At 35.6% G+C, this 21,591-nt stretch overlaps 2 protein-coding genes across 2 annotated transcripts; one reads left to right on the top strand and one right to left on the bottom strand.

Moving 5' to 3' along the window:
- The first annotated feature begins 821 nt into the window (after nt 1-821).
- Nucleotides 822-3,014, top strand: LOC139845007 (nicotianamine aminotransferase 1-like). The gene is made up of 7 exons (XM_071835227.1): nt 822-1,087; nt 1,228-1,567; nt 1,660-1,878; nt 1,978-2,037; nt 2,119-2,274; nt 2,696-2,789; nt 2,899-3,014. Exons 1-7 carry the CDS (start codon nt 822-824, stop codon nt 3,012-3,014), a joined length of 1,251 nt encoding a protein of 416 aa, XP_071691328.1.
- A 1,189-nt stretch (nt 3,015-4,203) lies between these two features.
- Nucleotides 4,204-19,994, bottom strand: LOC139845006 (uncharacterized). Its single transcript, XM_071835226.1, has 8 exons — nt 19,603-19,994; nt 18,916-19,051; nt 18,750-18,819; nt 13,112-13,205; nt 5,933-6,146; nt 5,601-5,742; nt 4,784-4,954; nt 4,204-4,560 (listed from the first exon to the last, which is right to left on the bottom strand). Exons 1-8 carry the CDS (start codon nt 19,925-19,927, stop codon nt 4,369-4,371), a joined length of 1,344 nt encoding a protein of 447 aa, XP_071691327.1. The 5' UTR covers nt 19,928-19,994; the 3' UTR covers nt 4,204-4,368.
- Nucleotides 19,995-21,591: the final 1,597 nt, after the last annotated feature.

Below are 21,591 nucleotides of genomic sequence, written 5' to 3'. Positions count from 1 at the left end.
AAAAATGTGTATTGAATAGAGTTGAAATACTCTCTTAACCCATTTAAAAGAGTGAGTTACAATCGAAATTGTTTTTCATTGAAAAGAAATTACTAGGATACAAACTGAAAATTGAGAAAACGTATACTTCTAATGCTTATCGTTAACAGCAAGCTTCTCGTCAACAACAAGCGTCGATTTATTGGCGACTTGACTGTCGCTTAGAGCCTAAATTGAACTTCAGCTATGATTTAAAACCCATGGAAATTTGATTCTACCATTTTCATGATGTCTCACACTTTTTTTATTAACCTACTTATTGGCTAGAGGTCCATTTGGAAGTAGTCTCTCTATCCATAGAACATTGAGAGGGGGGACTTTCTCTACTCTTGGGCGTTTCTTTTTCTCATGTGCAAAGGCTCTGTCTTTCAGCTGCTACCGGACCTTTTAAACTGGACTGATTTTGGGGTCAATTTGGGTTAGGTCAATTACTCTGTTCTGGACCAGCCCAAGTCCATCTTTAAGTTTTATTCAATATATTCGTATCAAAAATTATGTGGTTGGTGAGATTAAAACGATTTAGTATATTATTTCTTGTTTAACACACTGATTCAATGTATCAACAAGACCCACATAGCTAGTCAACGTACAGTAAATGCTAGGAAGGTGCAAAAAAAAAAAAAAATTTTGTGCTTGGGCTGCAAGTCCATGTACATGTAGTTATTTGGACCCACTTATTACCACCACCACGCATTTGAAAATTAGAACGCTTATATATATCACCTCAAGAGTCAAGACATTAACATTAACATTAACATAAATAATAAATACCAGAAATAAAAATGGAGTTGCAGAAATGGGGTTTTAAGGAAAACAAAGAAGTAAATGCTGCTGCAGCTTTAACAGTCAGACACATCCTTGAAGCCATCATTCAAAATGTGGATGAAACAAAAACTGGGAAACCAAAAATCCACCTGGGACATGGTGATCCATCTGTTTATCCTTGCTTTCAAACATCGACCGTTGTTGAAGACGCATTAGTTGAATCCATTCGATCCACTAAGTTCAACTGCTATGCACCTGGAGTTGGAATCGATCCTGCAAGAAGGTTCGCTATCTTTCATTAAAACCACCCCCCTATCATTACTTAAATTTTTATCATCCTAAGTGCCACATCAGCACCAAAATATTATATACTATAACTAACTCATAACTAAACACTATTGTATTTATTTTGGTTGTTAACAGGGCTATCGCGGAGCATTTGTCAAAAGATCTTCCCTACAGCTTAACAACTGATGATATATTCTTAACTGTTGGAGCAAATCATGCTATTGAAGTCTTACTAAAAGTTCTTGCTCAGCCTGGAGCTAATATACTTTTTCCTCGACCTAATTACTCATTATACGAAGCTCAAAGTAGTATTAGTCCACTCGAGGTCCGCCATTTTGATCTTCTCCCTGAAAAAAGTTGGGAAGTTGATCTTGATGGTGTCAAAGCATTAGCAGACGATAAAACTGTTGCTATCGTTCTAATCAACCCAGGCAATCCTTGTGGAAATGTGTTCACATCTGAGCATATGCAGAAGGTGTGATTATTATTGCATACAATAAGTTTTTTACATGTTTTTCATTATTAGATTTCTTGTTCTTATACATGTACAATAAATAAAAATAATAGATTGCAGAAACTGCAAAACAACTTGGGATTCTTATAATATCGGACGAAGTTTACGCGTATCAAGTTTTCGGAAATAAACCATTTATCCCCATGGGTGTATTTGGAAACATAGCACCAGTTATTACTCTTGGAACATTATCAAAACGATGGATCATTCCTGGTTGGCGTCTTGGTTGGATTGCAATAACTGATCCTATTGGCATTCTTCACAAAACCGGGGTCCTTTTTTTTCTTCTATATTCTTACCGTGATCTTGAACTTATATCATATATATCTAATCTTTTTTACCTTTTGATTTGTTATATATTAATTAATCAGATTGCTGCTTCCATAAAGAGTTGTCTAGATTTAACTGCAGATCCACCCACTATTATTCAGGTATATATTATTCAATCAACAATGTTTTTGAGTACATTATACAATATTTGCATCATCGTGCGATAAGTTAATAACCTGCAGGGAGCAGTTCCGCACATCATGGAGAAAACACCCGAATCTTTCTTCCTTAATATCAACAAGTTACTGAAGGAGGCGGCAGATTTGTTCTATGAGCGACTTAAGGATATACCGTTTGTTTCATGCCCACACAAACCCGAGGGATCAATGTTCGCCATGGTAATGAATATAATAAAAAATAATCCTATTTGCTTATTCGACCTTATGAAAAAAGAAAAAAAAAAAAAAAAAATTAATAGTAGTTAAAGATCACCCGGGGGACTAAACCACCCATGCGATCATCTCCTGCAGTTGCAAAACTCGCCCCCCAACTACTGCCTTGGAGAAAACTCGGACTAATCCGAGGGCATGGCTGGTAAAACCCCTCCCCGCTGCCCCCGCAACGCAATACGCGAAAGGCGACCTGGGTGGATTTCAAGGTCAGGGGATAACCTTGTGTGCAATGTTGTGGTCCCCGGAAGTCGAACTCCTGACCTCTAACAAAGAGTGTCAGACCACTACCACTTGAGCTACAACGCACAACAAGGTTTAACATTATGACATTATGAAATTTTTGAATACATGTGTTCTGTGTATATAGGTGAAGTTAAACTTATCAGCATTAGATGATGTGGTTGATGATAAGGACTTTTGTATGAAGTTGGCTAAAGAGGAATCCATAATCCTATTTCCAGGTGCCATAAACAACACTTTCAGCTCATTATCATTTATATTGTTAATCAATGTTAATGTTGAACTTATGTCAATTTCTTTTTTTTCTTTTTTCTTTTTTTGATATTTTAGGATATGCTGCTGAACTAAAGAATTGGGTTCGAGTTAGTTTTGCAGCAGATCCAAAAGTCATTGAAGATGCTACTGGGAGGATCAAAGCATTTTGCTTGAGACATGCAAAACGTTAAAATTGAGTTTCAAAATATCTATAAATATGTACAATTGGATTTTGTGCATCAAGAATATGTTTTTATGTGAAATAATCAGCCTGTAATCAGGTGGTATTATCCGTCTGTCCATCTTGTATGGAAATATTGCAAGCTTTAAAAGTAATGTTGTTTTCATTTGTGTTCGTTGTTTTCGAAGATACAATATAGTAACTAAGATTGTCGACCCGTTTCAGTTTTAGACCTATTTACCCAGGAGTGTAAATGAGTCTAGTTACTCGTGAGCTACTCGAACTCAAGTCGTTTAGATCTCAATTCAAGCCATGCTCAAATGTGTACATTTTCATAATGACACGCTCGATTGAAATCGATATGGGGAAATCAGAATTTCGATTACGCCGTGAGTTTATCTCGAGGTAGGTCTTGAGGTCTAGTTTCTTTGTGGGATCCGAATGCTTTTATCAAGAGCGACATTTGGTGCGATGATCATTATGTAATCGTTAAGGTAAGATGGGCTAGGGAGGAGTTGGAAGTCTATATGGTTACGCTCCGCAACCTGGACTTGGAATATATTATTCCACAATCTTCCTGAGTGCATTAAAAAAAATACTTGCATCATCGTGCGATAACTTAATAACCTGCAGGGAGCAATTCCGCATATCATGGAGAAAACACCTGAATCTTTCTTCCTTAATATCAACAAGTTAAATAAGGAGGCAGCGGACTTGTTTTATGAGCGACTCCAGGATATATTTTGTTTCATGCCTACACAAACCTGAGGGATCAATGTTTACCATGGTAATTAACAAAATAAAAAAGAAAACCATAAATCATCGGATAAGGTTTTCACTTTTCAGGCTACCCATATTTTTTATTAGATGTGCATGGCCTAACCCGGTCATCTCATGACTGTTTTTGAACCATAAATCATCAACATTAGTTGAATAGTTGAATAAACGTTATCGAAATTTTGAATACATGTATTGTGTATACATAGATGAAATTAAACTTATCAGCATTTGATAATGCGGTTGATGTTAAAGACTTTAGTATGAAGTTGGCTAAAGAAGAAATCCATAATCCTATTTCCAGGTAACATAAACAACACATTCAACTAACATTAATGCTGAATTTGTTAATATTTTTATATTTTTATTTTTTTTGGTATTTTACGGTATGCTGTTGAACTGAAGAATTGGGTTCGAGTTAGTTTTGCAGCAGATCCAAAAGTCATTGTTGACACACACTTAAAATTCTCAAGTTCTGTACAGCCAGCAAATCTACAACAGTTTCAGAAAACTAAAAGTCAAAGAGAAACAAGCAGTCAAATACTCAAATGAGAGTTAATCATTAACATTTGGAAGTTTAAAGTAAGTTACATTATCTCAACAACTGCACGGCCAATAATATTTCCCTTGTTTAGATCGTCATACGCTTCCCCTGCCTCCTCAAACTTGCATTTTCTTGAAACAGCTGCATCAAGATTAAAGATGCCACTTTCAGCCAGTTTTACCAACTTCGGAAGATCGTGCCTCGCCCTGCCTCCATACGACCCCATCACTTTTATCTGTTTCCCAAAATTAACATTGTTATAAACTTGAAAACACAAACAAAATCATATGTACCGTTGGTTTCATCGTGAATCGGTAATGAGGTTATTTTTTAAATTTAGCATTTAACATAACGCACTAAAAAGTTTAAGCATAATGCAATAAACACATTCATATTAGATCAAAAGGATATGTTTATAAACGATTAAAAAAAAGATGACAAGATATTGGCCAGTATACCTGTCTACGAACTAGATGGTTTATGTCTATTTCGCCTTTGGCTCCAGAGAGTGTTAGACCAATCATTACTGCTTTTCCACCATCTCGTACGCTTTGCACGCACTGATTAAATGTTTTTGGGTTTCCTAATGCTTCAATACAAGTATCAACACCCATCCCTCCAGTTATTTCCTGTTCAAAAAAATTGACAAATTTTCTTGAATGTCACAACTATATATTTTTATTTTTGAGCGGCGATTTTTTGACATCAGTAGATCATTTATTTCAACGACCCTCATCATTAGCACGTATCACACCACGTTCGGGCGGAAACCCGAACCCAATCGACGGTACCCGGGAACACATCCATTCGGGCAGTGTTCCTGGGTAGAGGTCCGTGAACGAATCCGGTAAAACCACCCTAATAGGGTCAATATATACCACTATTATTTGTGTTCAATTGGTTTAAAGAAAATCATGTCATCCCTAAGGATTGAACTCATGACCTCTCCCTATCCCATGACACAAAGAACATGGGCCGTTGGGCTATGCCCGCAAGTTCTGTCACAACTATATTTAGTTTGAAGTATTTAACACTATTGATCCATGAAAGGGTCAGAAACAGTCACGAGGATACTCTGGTTAAGCTGTTTAATAACTTTTTAAATTTACATTTAATGAAACAAAATGGTAATGATATTATAGTGGCCTGTAACTATTTTGGCTAGATTTCGTGCAAGTGACGCAGACTGTTGAGATGGCTCTTCTGAACTTTAACGGTCTAAATGACACAACTGCAATGGTTGAAACGCCCCAAATGATCAAAAAATATACTTACTTTGATCTTTGTAACTGCATCTTCAGTTCGAGCATTTACAACATGAGTGGCTCCAAGCAATTTAGCCTTCTCAAGTTTATCATCCTGTATATCCACAGCAATTATCTCAGACGCACCAAATGCACGTGCTATCTGCAAGCAACTGAAACGTATACCTAGTTATAAACTTATAATAATCTCAAAATAAGAAGCCCTTACTAATTAGATATAATCAGACTATTAAACATTTTAGGTGATTATATTCAGAATTTCAGATAACTACTTTCAAATCAAACATATGCTAAATCCTGCAAACAGAATTTTGAAGATATATATTATATTTATATTCTCACCTTGAACCTACACCACCAACACCAATGACAGCAACAGCATCACCAGGACGAACCTGGGCTGCATGAGCCATAGCACCATAAGCAGTAAAAACTGCGCAACCGATCAAAGCAGATTCGGAATACGGCAGAGAGTGGGGTAGAATAGCCAATCCGTGAGCCGGCACAACGGCGTATTCAGCAAGCCCTCCCATGCTGTACATATACACTGGTTTTCCTACATAAATGAGGCATAGATACAATCAAGTCAATTGACCAAAAGTCAAAGTATACAGCTGGAATACACTGAAATGAATAAGAGCATCAGAAATTTCGTAAGAAACTAAATATATTAATATTAATAATTAATAAATATTATACAAAAGACAGAGTATTAGGAACGATACTTGAATTCGTTTCAAACCAGGATTCCAATGGGGCATCAGGATGTAAATTTAAAAAATGATATTGGTTCATGATAATTTCATTTATTAGTGTCTGAATAAAGTTCTAACTCTGATAATCTTATTATTCAAAGTTTTAAAAAACTGTTTTGGATTATCACTTTCATAGTTTCATACATGCTGGTTGCTGCAAAAATACTGGTTATTTAGAAAGCATTGAAATAATATCTTTCCATCATTCTTTTTTACCCACATTTTACTTATTGAGATTGCAAATAAAAATATACAATTAGGAAATTAAATATAATAAACCTTTTCTACAAAAAGTTACCAAAATATTGATAAAAGATAATTATGTAGTTGCCCAATATTAATTTCCTGTTATAATAATAATAATAATATAGATATGGATAGTCAATTTTGGTGTATACATATAGTCAATTTTGGTACACAAAGTATGTATTTTTATATTGAGATTTTAGGCTATAAATACTCATGAATGCAAGCATTAAACTTGCACCATTTCTCACACTTACAAAGTGTTTCTTTCTTTCTCTCCATTATCATCTTTGTTCTTACACTTCATTATTAGTATTCTAAATCAAGAATCAAATCACTAAAGGTAGTTATAAGTCTACTGAATTATAACATCAAGAATCAAACCACTAAAGGTAGTTATAAGCCTACTGAATTATAACACGTTATCAGCACGATAATCTTAATACTAAATATGGTTGGCTCTGCCACCAAAATGATATATGGTCGGTTATACCACCAAAATGATATATGGTCGGTTATACCACCAAAATGATATATGGTCGGTTATACCACCAGAATGATATAGGTCGGTTATACCACCTGAAAAAATATATGGTCGACACTGTCGCCAAATTTTCATTTATGTTTACTAATATTTATATTTTTGTTATATAACATTTATTTATGATTGCTTACACATGGTCGACACTGTCACCTACTTATCATTTATGTTATATTAAATTTATGTTTAATGTTTATATACTTATGAATATAAATTGACTCTAATTTATCATGATGTTTGTTTTAATTTTTGATAATAGAAAATGTCGAATCTGGAAAAGCTTAAATTTACTCCTTTAGAATCAACTGGAAACAACTACATGCCATGGGTTATAAAAGTAAAAATGCATCTTAAATCAATGGGCATTCTTGAAACCATAAATGAAAACAACACTTGTTCTGAAAAAGAACAAGCTACGGCATGTTGCTTTATTCATCAACATATTGATGAATGCTTACAAAATAATTATGTGACTGTAGAAGATCCCCATATTTTATGGGAAGGTCTCAAAAGCAGATTCAATAATCAAAGAGAAATTTTACTTCCAGCTGCAATGGAACAATGGAGAACATTAAGGTTCCAAGACTTTAAGAAAGTAAATGAATACAGCTCAGCTCTGTATAATACATGTTCACAACTTAAATTCTGTGGACATGAAATTAGTGATGCAGACATGATGGAGAAAACTTTCTCCACAATGAATGCTGCAAACATCACAGTGCAAAGAAATTTGAGAATGCTAAAGTTCAAAACATATCCTGAACTTAATTCATATCTCTTAGTTGCAGAGCAAAATGATGAGCTATTAATGAAAAATCAGCAATCCCGTCCTACTGGTACACTTGCAATCCCTGAAGCAAATACTGCAAATAATTATAAACAGGGACAAGGACGCGGGCAAGGTCGTGGTTATAATAACCATCACCATCATCATGCCAAAAGCCATAACTATGGTAGAAACCATCCTTATGGTAATGGTAATGGGCATGGACGTGGTCGTGGTCGTGGCCGTGGTGGTCAAAGAAATAGTAATCCACGAAAATATAAATATCAACCACAAAACAAGCCCATTAAACAAGATGTTGAAGAAAATTCTTCTAAAAATTCTGAAGAATCTTGCTACAGATGTGGTAGAATGGGCCACTGGGCTAATACTTGCCGAACATCTAAACATCTTGTTAAGATGTATCAGGATTCGCTGAAAGGTAAAGAAAAGGAAGTAAATTTTGTGGATAATATTGATCCAACAGTCACTGAGAAACCATCTGATTTATATGAAGATTTCTTGAATGTTTAAGTTGTGTGTCTTTTGAAAAATAAACGATTTAATATCGTCTGTCTTTGTCATTATGTTTGCTAAATGTTTCAGTACTATCTATTTGCGTTTAAAATATTGTGTAATATTAATGTACTCACTATTTATTTCTTATATATGAAGTTCAATATGAATTTTGCTGGAATACAACATCAATCAAGTGGTGGAGATCTCTGTATAGCAGACAGTAGAACTACACACACTATACTTAAATCCGAGAAATATTTTATTGATCTAAAACCAACGGAAGGAACTATACATACAATATCAGGACCTGCTAACTTGATAAAAGGGATAGGAAAGGCAAATTTCATACTACCAAATGGTACAAAATTTTTAATAAATGATGCCTTATTTTCTCCCAAGTCAAGCAGAAATTTATTGAGTTTCTCCGACATATACCTTAACGGGTATGATTATCAGTCAGTGACAACAGAAAATGAGAAATATTTAAGTATCACTGACAAGAGTCATGTGGTTGAAAAACTGCCAAGACTTAGTTCTGGATTACATTATACACATATAAATGTACCAGAAATACATATGGTAGTTAACGAAAAATATATTGATCCTGGTGTATTCAGTTTATGGCATAACAGATTAGGCCATCCAGGATCAACAATGATGAAAAGGATTATTGAATGTACTCATGGACATCCACTAAAGGATAGAAAAATCCATCATGATACAATGGTTCCATGTACATCTTGCTCTCTTGGAAAATTGATAACTAGACCCTCACCACTTAAGGTTGAGAAAGAATCACCAATGTTTCTTGAAAGAATTCAAGGTGATATATGTGGACCAATTCATCCACCATGTGGACCATTTAGATATTTCATGGTTCTAATAGACGCATCTAGCAGATGGTCTCATGTTTGTCTGTTATCAAGCCGTAATGTGGCATTTGCAAAATTTCTTGCCCAAATTATTAAATTGAGAGCTCATTTTCCTGATTACACCATTAAAAGGGTGAGACTTGATAATGCTGGTGAATTTACATCTCAAGCATTTAATGACTATTGCATGTCTATAGGAATTGTTGTTGAACATTCTGTTGCTCATGTGCATACACAAAATGGTTTAGCCGAGTCATTGATTAAACGTTTACAGTTAATCGCTAGACCATTGATAATGAGAACAAAACTCCCTGTATCTATATGGGGTCATGCAATTTTACATGCTGCTGCATTGATTCGCATCAGACCAAGTGCAAGTCATAAATATTCCCCCATACAACTTGCTTTTGGTCAAGAGCCAAATATTTCCCATCTTAGAACATTTGGTTGTGCAGTGTATGTTCCAATTGCGACACCACAACGTACAAAAATGGGTCCTCAAAGGAGGTTGGGAATATATGTTGGATATGAAACATCTTCAATATTAAGGTATATTGAACCTATGACAGGTGACGTTTTTACAGCACGTTTTGCTGATTGTCATTTTAATGAAACATTGTTCCCTAGATTAGGGGGAGAAATGAAAAATAAAGAAAATGATGTTTCATGGTGTGAACCTCAATTAAAGTATCTTGATCCTCGCACAAAAGAATGCGAGACAGAAGTTCAAAAGATAATGCATATACAAGAACTTGCAAATCAATTGCCTGATGCATTTACAGATACAAAAACGGTGACAAAATCATATATACCAGCAGTAAATACTCCAGCTCGAATTGAAATTCCAAAAGCTGGCAATAACGTCACTCATGAATCTTTGCCACGTCAGAAACGTGGAAGACCAATCGGTTCAAAGGATAAAAATCCTCGAAAAAGAAAATCAGCTGATAATGAAGTAAAAGAAAGTGTTCAAGAAGAACCACAAATCAGTACTCCTACTGCAGAGGAGATTGATGATGTCAATACAGAAATTGCAATCAATTATGCATATTCAAAAATATTATGGAACCGAAATGAAATGAAAAATCTTGATGAGAAATTTTCATTTAATGTTGCATATGACATCATGAATAATGATGATGATCCAGAACCAACATCTATGGTTGAATGTCAAAATAGACATGATTGGGCTCAATGGAAAGAAGCAATACGAGCTGAATTAGAATCACTCAATAAAAGAAAAGTTTTCGGATCCATCATTCTCACTCCTAAAGATGTGAAACCTGTAGGATACAGATGGATTTTTGTCCGAAAAAGAAATGAGAAAAATGAAGTTACAAGGTATAAAGCTAGACTTGTAGCTCAAGGTTTTTCTCAAAGACCGGGAATTGATTATGAAGAAACTTATTCTCCTGTTATGGATGCAATTACTTTTAGGTACTTAATCAGTCTGGCAGTTTCTAAAAATTTAGAAATGCATCTCATGGATGTTGTGACTGCTTATCTATATGGATCACTTGATAGTGATATATATATGAAGATACCTGAAGGATTTAAGGTACCAGAAGCATCAAATGCAAAACCCAAAGAAATGTATTCGATTAAATTACAAAGATCTTTATATGGGTTAAAACAATCGGGACGTATGTGGTATAACCGATTAAGTGATTACTTGATAAGCAAAGGGTATACAAATAATCTTACTTGCCCTTGTGTTTTCATTAAGAAAACAACATCCGGATATGTGATCATAGCTGTTTATGTTGATGATCTTAACATCATAGGTACAAATAAAGAGATCCATGAAGCCATTCAACTTCTAAAGAAAGAATTTGAAATGAAAGATCTCGGAAAAACCAAGTATTGCCTTGGTTTACAAATTGAGCATATGCCTAATGGTTTACTTGTACATCAAACAACATATACTGAAAAGATTTTGAAACGTTTCAATATGGACAAGGCAAAACCATTAAGTACTCCTATGGTTGTTAGATCACTCAATGTTGAAGCTGATCCATTTCGTCCATGTGAAGATCAAGAAGACATTCTTGGACCAGAAGTACCATATCTTAGTGCAATTGGAGCTCTTATGTATCTTACAAATTGTACAAGACCTGACATTTCTTTTGCAGTTAATTTGTTGGCAAGGTTCAGCTCTGCTCCTACCAAAAGACACTGGAATGGGATCAAACACATATTTCGATACCTTCGAGGAACTACTGATTTAGGATTATTTTATTCTAACGAATCAAAACAAGATTTGGTTGGTTATGCAGATGCAGGTTATTTATCTGATCCACATAAAGCTAAATCTCAAACTGGATATGTATTCCTAAATGGAGGTACTGCAATATCATGGCGTTCTCAAAAACAAACACTTGTTGCTACATCGTCAAATCATGCCGAAGTGATTGCATTACATGAAGCTACTCGAGAATGTTTTTGGTTGAGATCAATGACACAACTCATTACTGATTCTTGTGGACTAGAACGCGATAAAAGTCCAACAACTATCTATGAAGATAATGCAGCTTGCATAGCACAGATGAAAGAAGGGTATATCAAAAGTGACCGAACAAAACACATACCACCTAGATTCTTCTCATACACTCAAAATCTCATTAAGGACAACCAGATTGAAATGAGATATGTGCAATCTAGCAAAAACTCTGCTGATCTTTTCACGAAAGCACTTCCAACTGCTATTTTCAGAACACACGTTCATAACATTGGCATGAGACATGTTCAAAAGATGTAACAGCTGAAGCGATGTCTACTTGAGGGGGAGTCAACTCCATGCTGCACTCTTTTTCCCTTAGCTAAAGTTTTTTCCCACTGGGTTTTCTTTAGCAAGGTTTTTAACGAGGCAGTAATTTATAGTTGATCTTCAACAAAATAAAATTGCTATCCAAGGGGGAGTGTTATAATAATAATAATAATATAGATATGGATAGTCAATTTTGGTGTATACATATAGTCAATTTTGGTACACAAAGTATGTATTTTTATATTGAGATTTTAGGCTATAAATACTCATGAATGCAAGCATTAAACTTGCACCATTTCTCACACTTACAAAGTGTTTCTTTCTTTCTCTCCATTATCATCTTTGTTCTTACACTTCATTATTAGTATTCTAAATCAAGAATCAAATCACTAAAGGTAGTTATAAGCCTACTGAATTATAACATCAAGAATCAAACCACTAAAGGTAGTTATAAGCCTACTGAATTATAACATTTCCATAATTTTATAATGTGAATACTTCACGATACATAAGAATGTCCCTATTGCTCATATTATCTACTAAAAAGAAATTTTCAAGAACTCAAACAACAACAACAAAACCCAATATCACATGAGTGGTGTATGGGGGAGGTAAGATGTAGACAATCCTTCCCCTATCCGAGAATAAAAACAAGTCATTTCTCCACCCAGAGTGAAAACACTCTCAAAAGTAGAAAAAGTCATCCCTCTCTCTATTCGACGAATAAAGAGATTGCTTCCGAGTGGACCTCCGGCCAATAAGTAGGAAAAAAAAATTTAAAAAGATAGTAAAAAAAAAATTGAGACGCCATGAAAATGGTAAAATTAAATTTTCATGGGTTTTAAATCCTGCCTGGAATTCAATTTAGGCTCTAAACGGTAGTCAAGACGCCAAGAACTCAAACAACTTGTATCTAATTCTCTAATTAATACAATGTTAAGCAGTAGACATAGATCAAAATTCAAAAACACCCTGAAACATAGATAAATAAAATCGAGCTGCAAACGTATATGCATAATATAAATGTGATGTATAAATTAAATGAAAATCACTATTACCACTGCCACGGAGAAAAAGCCGAGTTTCCCCATCATAGAGGGTTCCCTTCGCACGGTTATAAGCAAAGAAGGCTTCACATAAGTCATCTTGGCCCTATTTAACAGAAAAATTAGTATTATCATTCCAAAATATATATGTAATTATGTATAGTCACATTAGCAAGGTTACAATTCTGACCCACTTATAGGTTAATGTATGGAGTTGGATTAATCATCTCCAGCAGGTCAAATGGGTAATGGGTAAAATAAACAAGTCATGTGGGTTAAAAGTCACCCAAAGTGTACTCAAAGTGTATATAGCCTCAAAAAAACATTTTATTACAAAATTCAGATTAGTTCACAAATTTAACACCTCTGTAAGGATATTAGGACCCAAAACAACGCAAGTGATTCAACAAGATCACTCACCGATAGTAATTCTACAAGATTACTAACCCATTTAATGAACGAAAGATTATAAATGCAAGAAATGTAAATCGACACAAGAGATAACGTGGTTATATGCAATCGTTGTGATTGCTTTAGTCCACGGATCAACTAGAGAATGTATTTACTGAATATTTGTGGTGTGTTTACAATGAGTTACAAGAGGGTCTATTTATAGAATGATTTAAGGAGTAAGCTAAAAACAATTCCTTGAAGCTTCATGTGAGTTTCCTGACAGCTTCATGGAGACTACATGTGAGTTTCCTGACAGCTTCGTGAAAGCTACATGTGAATTTCCTCACAACTTCGTGGAAGCCACATGTGAGTTTCCTAACAACTTCGTAGAAGCTACATGTGAGTTTCCTAACAACTTCGTGGAAGCTTCGTGTGAGTTTTCTGGAATCTTCCCTCTAATTGTTTAAAGTTCTCCATATCTCCAACAATCTCCCACTTGGAGACTTTGAACAAACCCAACCTTCGTCAACCCAAAATATCAACGATCTAACCAAGAACGTTAAACCACCATTATACCGCCAAACTCCATTTGGGATACGCACACTCAACACATACTTCGGATGAGCAGACTTTCGATACAAGGTCTTCAACACTACTTGTTAGAATTGAAACATTAACTCTCTAATTCTCTAGTTGGGGTCTTCTCTCATCAATTCATTAGAAGACCAATTGAGGTAATGCAAAACCTCAATTTCTCTGTCGTAACAACCTTAGTAAACATATCAGCAGGATTCTTCGTACCAAGGATTTTCTCCAATAATAAAGTACCATCATTTATATGTTGTCGAATAAAATGATACCTTATATTGATGTGTTTCGTACGACTATGAAACACCGGATTCTTCCCAAGATGAACCGCACTTTGATTATCACAATTCAAGACGCAATAGTCTTGTCTTTTACCCAACTCACCTAAGAAGTTTTTCAACCAAACAAGCTCTTTAGAAGCTTCTGCAATAGCCATATATTCGGCTTCGGTGGTTGATAAAGCAATACTCTTTTGTAGTCGAGACATCCAACTAACCGCCGTCTTCCCTATTGTGAAAACATAACCCGTAGTGCTTTTCCCCGAATCGTCACATCCATCCAAATTAGCATCCGCATAACCTCTAAGTATGACATTGCTTTTAGAGAAGCACAATCCCATATTAGAAGTACCTTTCAAATAACGAAGTAACCATTTAACCGCTTCCCAATGCTCTTTCCCCGGATTAGACATATAACGACTTACAACTCCCACTGCGTGAGCAATATCGGGTCTTGTACAAACCATGGCATACATAACACTACCCACGGCCGATGCATATGGAACCTTTTCCATCTCCATTTTGTCTTCTTCCGTTTTAGGTGATTGACTTTTCGATAGCTTTATCGTGCTACCCAAAGGCATAGAACGAGCCTTTGAATTTTCCATGTTAAACCTCTCTACAACTTTCTCAATATATTTGGATTGAGACAAGTATAGAGTACCCTTCACACGATCACGCACAATACTCATGCCAAGTATTTGCCTAGCACCACCAAGATCTTTCATCTCGAACTCATGGGAAAGTAATCCCTTCAACTTGTTGATTTCGGACATGTTGGAAACTGCAAGTAACATGTCATCAACATACAACAATAAGATTATGTAAGAAGACTTGAATTTCTTCAAGTAGCAACAGTGATCCGCTTCACATCTTAAGAAACCAATCTTCTTCATAAACTCGTCAAACTTCAAGTACCATTGCCGAGGTGCTTGCTTCAATCCATACAAACTTTTCTTTAGCTTACAAACCCACTTCTCTTTACCCTTTACCTCAAAGCCCTCGGGTTGCCTCATATAGATCTCTTCATCAAGGTTACCATGTAAGAATGCGGTCTTCACATCTAGTTGCTCTAGATGTAAGTCCTCGGATGCAACTATAGAAAGTACCAAACGAATAGTAGTCATCTTCACCACCGGTGAAAATATCTCTTGGTAGTCAACTCCTTTCTTTTGTTGAAAGCCTTTAACCACCAAACGAGCCTTGTACCTTTTCTTGCCATCCAACTCATTCTTGATTCGATACACCCATTTACTTTGCAACGCCCTTTTATCATGAGGTAACTTCACTAGTGTCCAAGTTTTATTCTTCTCAAGTGACCCCATCTCTTCTTTCATGGCAAGCTCCCATTGTATGGATTCTTTTGTCTTTCTTGCCTCAAAGTAACTTTCGGGTTCACCATTCTCGGTATAGAGCAAGTAGTTTGCTGATGGAGAATACCTAGGATTAGGTTTGGGCACTCTAGTCGAGCGTCTTAGTGTAGGAGCAACCGAAATGGTTGGACCGGTTTTATTTGTGTCCTCCTCATCACTAGAACTCGCACTATGTTCGGAATCATCACCGCTTTCCGAACCATCCCCATCATTAGCATTTTCTGACGCCTCACCGTTTGTTGGTAATTCATTGTTTCTCGTACTCCCACTAGAACCTGTAAGATCATCAATAGAAACATAGTCAAAAGTAACATGACCCGGTTTTGGACTCCCCGTTTCCGGTTTGCCATAGACCGAATCTTCATCAAAAGTAACATCGCGAGAACGAATTACTTTTCTAGCCTCGTTATCCCAACAACGATAGCCCATTTCATCCGACCCGTAGCCTACGAAAATACACTTCTTTGACTTAGCTTCAAGCTTGTCTCTATCCGCATCTTTGGTCTTCACATAAGCATTACACCCAAAGATCCTAAGGTGATTATAACTCACTTTCTTACCTTGCCATTCTTCCTCGGGAATTCGGAAAACCAACGGTGTTGAGGGTCCCCTGTTTATCAAATAAGCCGCCGTATTAACCGCATCTGCCCAAAACATCTTAGGCAAACCGGCATGTAGTCTCATACTCTTAGCCCTTTCATTTAACATACGATTCATATGTTCGGCGACCCCATTGTGTTGCGGTGTTTCCGGTACTGTTTTCAACATTCTAATACCGAGCTTTGCACAGTGGTCTTTAAACTCAAGACTACCATATTCCCCTCCATTATCCGACTTCAAGCACTTGACTTTCAAATTAGTCTCATTTTCTACAATAGCTTTCCACTTCACAAAAGTATTAAATACATCGGATTTAGCTTTAAGAAAATAAACCCATACCTTTCGAGTGGAGTCGTCAATGAAGGTGACATAATAGCGAGAACCTCCATGTGATTCTACATTGGTTGGACCAAACACATCCGTATGAACGAGCTCCAATTTCTCCAACTTAGGTGCATTCCCTGATTTCCCAAAAGTCACCTTCTTTTGCTTCCCATATACACATGGTTCGCAAAACCCAAGTTCTACCTTTTTCAAATCCGGAATTCTCCCACTCGAAACAAGCATCTTCATACCCTTCTCACTCATATACCCGAGTCTTCGGTGCCATAGAGTTGATTCGGACTCAACATTAACCGTAGCAACCACCGTATCTTCATCAAACACTTCAACCATATAAAGAGTTCCCCTTTTATGTCCACGAACCACTACACAACTACCCTTAACCACCTTCCATTGACGGTTTTCAAAAGTAACCGCGTTACCTTCATCATCTAATTGACCAACCGAAATAAGTTTCCTTTTTAATTTAGGAATGTACCTTACGTTTTTCAAGGTCCAATTAGAGCCAAGAGTAGTCTTCAATACAACATCTCCAATGCCCTCTATATTGAGTTGTTTGTCGTCCGCCAATCTCACATTGCCTTGATATGAACAGAAATTCTTCATCATGCTTTTGACATGAGTAGCATGAAACGAAGCTCCCGAATCCAAAATCCAAGACTCCATAGAATTTTCAACACTACATAAAAGTGCATCATCACTTTCTTCCGCGGTCAAGTTCACACCTTTTGCCGGACCATTTTTACAATTCCTTTGAAAGTGCCCCTTTTGATTGCAACCCCAACAAACAGCTTCACTTCTATCTTTCGATGGATACCTCTTCTTAGACTTCTTTCTACCCTTCTTCTCACCGCGATCAAATTTCCTACCACGGTTGTCGGTACTTAACAAGGAACCAGATGTCGATTCCCCCGAGTTTCTCCTACGAGTATCTTCACCAAGAATCAAATCCCTTATTCCTTCAAACGCTAGCTTAGTAGTTCCCGTAGAGCTACTAACTGCGGTAACCGTACCCGACTAACTTTCCGGTAATGATGAAAGCAAGATTAGTGCCTTTAACTCATCATCAAACACAATATCTACCGATGCTAACCTCGATATGATGTTGTTGAACTCGTTGATATGATCCGTTGCACTCGTACCTTCCTTCATCTTCGTATTGAACAATTGTCGCATGAGAAAAACCTTATTAGAAGCGGTAGGTTTCTCATACATGTTAGAGAGTGCTTTCAAGCAAGCAAACGTCGTCTTCTCATTCACAACATTGTATGCTACGTTCTTAGCAAGTGAAAGACGAATCGCACCCAAAGCTTGGCGATCCAAAAGCGTCCAATCGGCATCGTTCATACCTTCGGGTTTGGTCTCTAACAGAGGTTGATGTAGCTTCTTTTGATACAAGTAGTCTTCGATTTGCATCTTCCAAAAGCCGAAGTCTCTCCCATCTAAACGGTCGATTCTAAACTTTCCGTCTTCCGCCATCGTTCCCTTAACGAAACCTTGAGCTCTGATACCAGTTGTAAGGATATTAGGACCCAAAACAACGCAAGTGATTCAACAAGATCACTCACCGATAGTAATTCTACAAGATTACTAACCCACTTAATGAACGAAAGATTATAAATGCAAGAAATGTAAATCGACACAAGAGATAACGTGGTTATATGCAATCGTTGTGATTGCTTTAGTCCACGGACCAACTAGAGAATGTATTTACTGAATATTTGTGGTGTGTTTACAATGAGTTACAAGAGGGTCTATTTATAGAATGATTTAAGGAGTAAGCTAAAAACAATTCCTTGAAGCTTCATGTGAGTTTCCTGACAGCTTCATGGAGACTACATGTGAGTTTCCTGACAGCTTCGTGGAAGCTACATGTGAATTTCCTCACAACTTCGTTTAAGCCACATGTGAGTTTCCTAACAACTTCGTAGAAGCTACATGTGAGTTTCCTAACAACTTCGTGGAAGCTTCGTGTGAGTTTCCTGGAATCTTCCCTCTAATTGTTTAAAGTTCTCCATATCTCCAACAACCTCTAACTCATTATGAAATAATACAACGTATGCTAAATCTCGTCACCTTAGTGCAGAAGAAACAGTTACCACAAGGCATGATGAATGCACCAACGACACGAGCTCCCACAGGAAGTCTGTAGAATAAATATACAACATCATGAGATGCATATTCAAGAAAGCAAATTTAGGCAGGCACCGTAACACGCATAAATAATGAAAAAATTATAAACCTTTCAATAGTCTTAGTATCAGTTAATGGACCGTGTTCGACGACCTCACCGGTGATCTCGTGCCCAACAACACATGGGCTAGGAAATGGAAGTTCACCCTTTATCACGTGCAGGTCAGAGTGGCAGACACCACAAGCTGCAGAATTCCAACATTCATCTCACTTCACTATTTTTAAACATATAATTAAATAATTATCTTTTCAAAGCAAGATTACAGGTGTGGTAGGCTAAAGCATATGTTATCTAATAAGTTATATATAAAATATAATTTAAGCAAGATATGGAGCTAGCTAGATGTATCCAAAACCAACTTTTGAGTACCAAGAAAATAATAATCAGTACACATCACATAACATAAAGCCCATAATTTTTCCAAACAATGAAAAATCACCAAGATATGTTATAAAAAGTTGCAATTGGATTTGTATACAAGAAAAAAATGCACAAAGTACAACAATGACTTGTTGGTATAGTTATAATACGTAGTAAAAGATTGTACAGTATTCACACAAAGAATCAAATTACAATAGCTACAACCAATTGAGGTGTGAATCAGTGATCAAATTCAACTTAGTTTTACATATATAAAGCACATTAGAATAACAAAAACACAATAAACTGATTTTAATATAATAAAATAAAATTAAAAAAAAAAAAAAAAACACTAAAATGAATCAAAAGAAATACCTTTAGTTTTGATAAGAACTTCGTTGACTTTAGGACGAGGCATGTCAAAGTCTTCAAAAGTCATAGGCTTATTAGGTTCCCAAAAAACAGCTCCACGCATATACGATGGTCCACCGTTTAGATGATACGATGAACTCGCAATTGTTGAAAACGACGTCGTTTGAGAATCAACATCATTTGCATTAGAAGAAGAAGTAGATGGTGACATCACTACTGATCTTCTCCATTGATTGCAATTAAATGATGAAGAAGCTCTTGCTGATGTTGTTGATCGAGATGAATTGATGAGATTTCGAAGTAATTGGTTGTATCGATTGAAACTCATTTTGTAATTATTTTTGGGTTGAATGATTGTTTTGTAGAATTAAGGAGGAGAAATGGTGTTGAAGTACAAGTTGATCGTTGGTAGGGATGCTGACTACTCACGTGTTTTTGTTTCAATGTTATCCAAATTTTTTATCAACTCCTTTTCAATGACATTATTAGCATTAAAATATTTTTTGTTGCCAATAATGATACTATCTTTTAACATGGGCAATTTCGATATAAACAAGACAAAATTAATTTATTTATCATTATTATATTACTTCATTTCATTTTATTTAGGGAGTTAATTCTCACACACTACATTTTGGTCCATGTATACCTAACTACCTAATCTACCCTTAATTATACTTATAATAATAATATAAGTTCAACTTTCTAGGGATATAACTGTCAACTTATGAGACAAAAGCCCTTTTATTTATACATATAAATATATATATAAATATAAATAAAAAATAAATATAGGTATGTTAAAAAGTAAAAATATATGATACCTGTAAATGAAAATATTGAAGATAAAAGTCCGCATTTCGCTGCGGGATAATTTTGATCGGTTAATGATTAATTAATTAAACGTTAAAAAGAAACGATTAACGATCGATTAAAAAATAAAACAAAGTAAAAAGAAGGAAAAAAGGGAAGTAAGAAAAAGTGATAAAAAAATAATACAAAAGAGGTTACCAAAATATCCACGAAGTTGATGATATTACGATGATGTCACAGTGAACAATGGCCTCTCATCACATTTATTATTATTATTATTGGTAATGGTAATAAAGGTTGAATTTATTTGGTTATCGAAAACAAAAGTACAAAGAATCAACAATAGTCATTACAATCTCAGAGACAATGATCATAATCGCGAAACCTTTGGGTTGTTTTTAGTTATTTTGGCATGTTTCTTGCGTACTTCGTGTTTTTCGGAAAAGGAAAAACATAACAACTTTAAAACTTTCTAATCTAAGCGAAAATTTAATTAAGTAAAACATTAAATCACCATGATTAGAAAAACTTTACAAAACAAGTCAATGGTTTGGCAGTATTTGTGACGATCGCTCAAAATCCATATGGACGAACACGTCATTCATCGATTTCATTGCGAGGTATTTGACCTCTATATGATACGTTTTATAAGCATTGCATTCTTTTGAAAAGGCAAACCATATATGAATATTTAAATCAAAGGTTTTCGACATATGATGATTTCTACATATAGACAATCACCGTAAATAATAGTTTACAACAGTACTTCCGTTGACAATGCAGTCAAAATAAGATACATGGTGATGATTTGGTGAATGCAACGTTTTCTTGAAAAATATGCCATGTAAGACTCCATGCACATAGCTTGTCTATCATATAAGCAAACAGCGGAAGACTTCTAGGGAACCTGAGAATAAACATGCTAACAAGTGTCAACACAAAGGTTGGTGAGTTCATAGTTTTAGTGTTTCGCATAATCTGTATATAAAGGTGGATCACAAGATTTCAGTTGTATCATCCAGAAACGTTTATCAAAATATTCTACGAAATTGAGCACCCTGGTAACTAAACTTAACGTATATATAATTTGTACCCTTTGTATAATCATCTTAATAATACACGCAAACCAACGTGTACGCTTCTCAAATAGCATACGTCCGTTAAAAGGCTAGTGCTCTA

This window comes from Rutidosis leptorrhynchoides, chromosome 4, assembly GCF_046630445.1.
Source record: "Rutidosis leptorrhynchoides isolate AG116_Rl617_1_P2 chromosome 4, CSIRO_AGI_Rlap_v1, whole genome shotgun sequence".
Lineage (NCBI taxonomy): Eukaryota > Viridiplantae > Streptophyta > Magnoliopsida > Asterales > Asteraceae > Rutidosis > Rutidosis leptorrhynchoides.
The sequence above is the reverse complement of the archived record's forward strand: the minus strand, read 5'-3'. Positions and strand labels throughout refer to the sequence as shown.